This window comes from Rhinoderma darwinii, chromosome 11, assembly GCF_050947455.1.
Source record: "Rhinoderma darwinii isolate aRhiDar2 chromosome 11, aRhiDar2.hap1, whole genome shotgun sequence".
Taxonomy (NCBI): domain Eukaryota; kingdom Metazoa; phylum Chordata; class Amphibia; order Anura; family Rhinodermatidae; genus Rhinoderma; species Rhinoderma darwinii.
Genome location: NC_134697.1, coordinates 93,602,276 through 93,605,845, shown reverse-complemented (window position 1 = coordinate 93,605,845; position 3,570 = coordinate 93,602,276). Strand labels below are relative to the sequence as shown.

The 3,570-nt window shown below is 49.4% G+C and overlaps 1 protein-coding gene across 1 annotated transcript; it reads right to left on the bottom strand.

Annotated features, from left to right (window-relative positions):
• Positions 1-542: 542 nt before the first annotated feature.
• On the bottom strand, positions 543-2,642 carry LOC142663455 (uncharacterized). The gene is made up of 2 exons (XM_075842120.1): positions 1,494-2,642; positions 543-1,378 (listed from the first exon to the last, which is right to left on the bottom strand). Exons 1-2 carry the CDS (start codon positions 1,592-1,594, stop codon positions 715-717), a joined length of 765 nt encoding a protein of 254 aa, XP_075698235.1. The 5' UTR covers positions 1,595-2,642; the 3' UTR covers positions 543-714.
• Between the last annotated feature and the right edge of the window lie 928 nt (positions 2,643-3,570).

Sequence of the window (3,570 nt, the reverse complement as noted above, 5' to 3'; positions counted from 1 at the left end):
GCGATCTGTCTCCTCCGGCCTTCGAGTTCGTGATACTTTGGCGGCATATTTTGAGTGCCCATCTGGACCAGCACCGTGGGGGGCTGATGACCTGTGAAGGGGTGAATGTTCTTTTGACGCTTCACTACCGACCTGAGATGTGGGCATTTTTTGTTTTGTTTCTTTTGTGTGTTGGGGTTGGGGTAGGGACTCGCAAAACATGAGGACCCTTGACGCGGGTTGCGAGCTTATATCTCTCGGGGTTTGAGCAGGACTTTACACAGTTGCCGACTTACTTTGCCCATATATCCTGTTGTGCGGACTGCAGTTAGGGAAGTCCAATTGCAAGTGTACTTATTTTGCTTCAGGGCCCATGGCAGGACCTAAACTTTGGAATCCCTTTCAAGCCATGTCAAACCACGAGAGATTAACTAAAACCTCATATCACATGTCCATGCATTGGTCCAAAAGGCCAGAAGTGTGTGAGAGTGTAGGCTAAGGAAATGTGTGCCAAACCTTCTGTTGGGTGGTCGAAAAGAATAATAAAACGAAACAAAACCATGAACTTTTTTTTTTTTATTAAGGGATTCGGACCAATCCCAAATTTTTGGGTAAAAAAATAACACACCAACATGGTGTAACGAAATCCAAACGAAAAACAGGATCACACAATATACGTGGCCAGGCCTGCACCACACACAACAGTGCCGTCAAGAAATATTGGCACCAACACACTCAGAGGTGTTGGTATAGTTGGGCTGGGGAGGCATATGCCTGCATTTCAGCACCACTATGCTGGACCTGGAGCTGGGTAGGTTGTTCCTGGCCAGCATAGTGGTGCTGATGTGGTGGCTGGAATGTGGGCCCCGCGAAGTGGGGAGCCATAGGGCGCATGTATGGATGCGGACGGGCCATATGTGGAACAGGGTGAAATTGGCCAGGCACCTGGGCCGTGGGTGGCGGCATGTAAGTATTTCGCCACTGCTCGATTGCCGTGAAACACGGATGGGGATTGTGTGGCGGTCTGCAAGCGTCGATCAATGTGACGATCGACGCCTGCAGACGGCCCATAAGGTCCATCGGCACCAGGCGTAGGAGGGGCACAATGCTGCGGCCAAAGGCATCATTGCCATCCTCCTCTGCGGCTCGCCTCAAATACTCGAGTACCCGCGTATCCACCTGGGCAGATGTGGAGGGCTGTGGGGCACGAAGACGCCGACTGCGGGCTCGCACGGGCCGCTCCTGGGCTGGAGAGCCAACCGGCCGTTCTGACTGGCCTGGTGCGGGCTCCTGGGGTGTCGGCTCGGGGCTGGGTGGCAGGATATTGGGAGCAGGGGCTTCGGCCACAGACTCCCCCACGTCAGTCTCCTCTGCTGTATCCTCCAAATTGTCGGTGGTTCTACAAGGAGGCAAAAAATTATGAGTACAAAATCTAACAATGCCCACAACAACACGTTGACAGACAGGACCTGGACAAACACACAGTACACTCATGCAACGACATAAATGCTTACGTGCGCATATCCATGATGTCCTTCAGGAACATCAGCTGTTTCGTATAAATGTAGGGCCGTTTGCGAGATGCCCCATCTCCGCTGCGTCCCTTGTCACCCATCTCTCGCCTGAATTGATCACGGCAGCTCCGCCACCGTGTCTTGATATCTTGGACTGGTGTATGTAACAAAAACAAAACACGCCATCAGAACTATCACCTCTCACTACAAAATGAAGGGCCCTGCAATGGCAATGCGGTGGGACGTGCGAAGCACCTGCTCCACCAAAGTTTCTCGTGCTCATGTGCGCAATACACATACAGGGCCCAGGTTTTCTATAGGCATGACAGGCATTGACAGAAAATGCAAGGTACTCACCCAACCGAGTGCGGTCACGGGTTCGGCCTGTCTCCCACTCTTGCCCAAAGAGGTTTTTGGCCACCAACTCCCATGCGTCCTCCTTCACCGTCCTGTTGTGATACTCCTCACATCTGTTATCCCATATTGCTGGATGCTCCTGGATAAAAAGAATGAGGCGCTCCACATCCATCCCGCGCGGCATGGCTGTAGTATGTGGCTGTGAAACACTCCAAAATATCCCCAGACAACTCTCCTGGCACTGGCTAGTCTTGCCCCCTCGCACTTGAAAGGCAGGCACTTCCTGGTTTGGAGAAGCTTTGTGTAGCTTTATAGACTAATTAGAATGGACATAACAGCTCTTGCGTGTTTTTCGCGCATGCAACGCAGGACCGTCCGTGTGGCATGCGTTGTTTTCACGCACCCATTGAAGTCAATGGGTGCGTGTTGCGTGAAAAACGCAAGATTATAGAACATGTCGTGAGTTTTACGCAACGCACTCACGCAGCGCAAAATACACGCATCGTCTAAACAGCCCCATAGACTATTATAGGTGCGTACGACACGCGTGAAAAGCACGCGCGTCGCACGCGCGTATAATACGCTCGTGTAAACGAGGCCTCATGCTGTGAAATTGCTGTTTTTTTCTTGCAGGTTTTCCCCATTTAATTCAATGCGGAGGTAAAACTTGCGACAAATCTCAAATGTTGCGTTTTTTTGCGACGGAATAGCTGAAACAAAAGAAAAGCTTAAACTTACCCGTTTTATATACTTCTCCATCCAGGCCGGCCTCCTCGGATGACGTTTCATGACGCCAATCACAGGCTGCAGCAGTCACATGAGATGAAACGTCATCCCAGGAGTCCGGGCTGCTGGACAATAGAGGGACACGTCGCCATGACTACTTTTAGACCCTTAACGTAGTGGTCCCATTATTAAATATCATATACATTGTAAAGATCATAAAAAAAATTATGTTTTCCATTTACTGTTAAAAAAAAAATGATCCAGTGGAGAGTTATGAAATTTACCTTACATATTTATGGCGCCTCCGGGTGTTCAAAGTGTATAGCAATGTGCACGTCCACCTACTGAGCTCAATGCTGGTGGACATGCATGCACAGTCACTCTCCCCACAACCTTGTCTCTGCATTGTAATCTTCTGATGCCTGCAGATCAGCCAATAGAAATAGCTTTCATTCCTGCTTGTCAGGAAAGGAGCGGAGCCTCTGCAGTTCCATGTCGGTATAGCTTTGGAGACTCCTTCTGCTGTGAAAATAAGGCACTGTTGTCAGCTGCCGGAGTAGGAAGGAGAATAGTTTTGCTTAGAGCCTCTCCCCCAGGAGCACAGATTAGCTGCAGCACCAAGGGGCAGGACAAAGATCCGAAGTCCACAAGACAGTCCACCTCTGAATGGGTCAACAGAAACAAAATTAATGATTTGAGGTGGCCGAGTCAAAGTCCTGACTTGAATCCCATTGAGATGCTGTGGCAAATCCTTAAATTGGCACTTCATGCTCGAAAACCCTCCAATGTAACCAAATAAAAACAATTCTGCAAAGACGAGCGCGCCAAAATTCCTCCACAGAGATGTAAAAGACTCATCGCAAGTTATCGCAAACGTTTGATTGCAGTTGTTACCACCAAGGCTGGCGCAACCAGTTGTTCGCTTTAGGGGGGCAATTACTTGATCACATGGGCAAAATAGGTTTTGAATTATTCTCATTAAATGGAATGGAAT

Bases quoted from the DNA above. Each gene is read 5' to 3' on its own strand.
- LOC142663455 (XM_075842120.1), bottom strand. From the start codon at position 1,594: ATGGGTGACAAGGGACGCAGCGGAGATGGGGCATCTCGCAAACGGCCC. The intron at 1,379-1,493 runs GTAAGCATTTAT...GCCTCCTTGTAG, and splicing joins GACATCATGGATATGCGCAC to AACCACCGACAATTTGGAGG.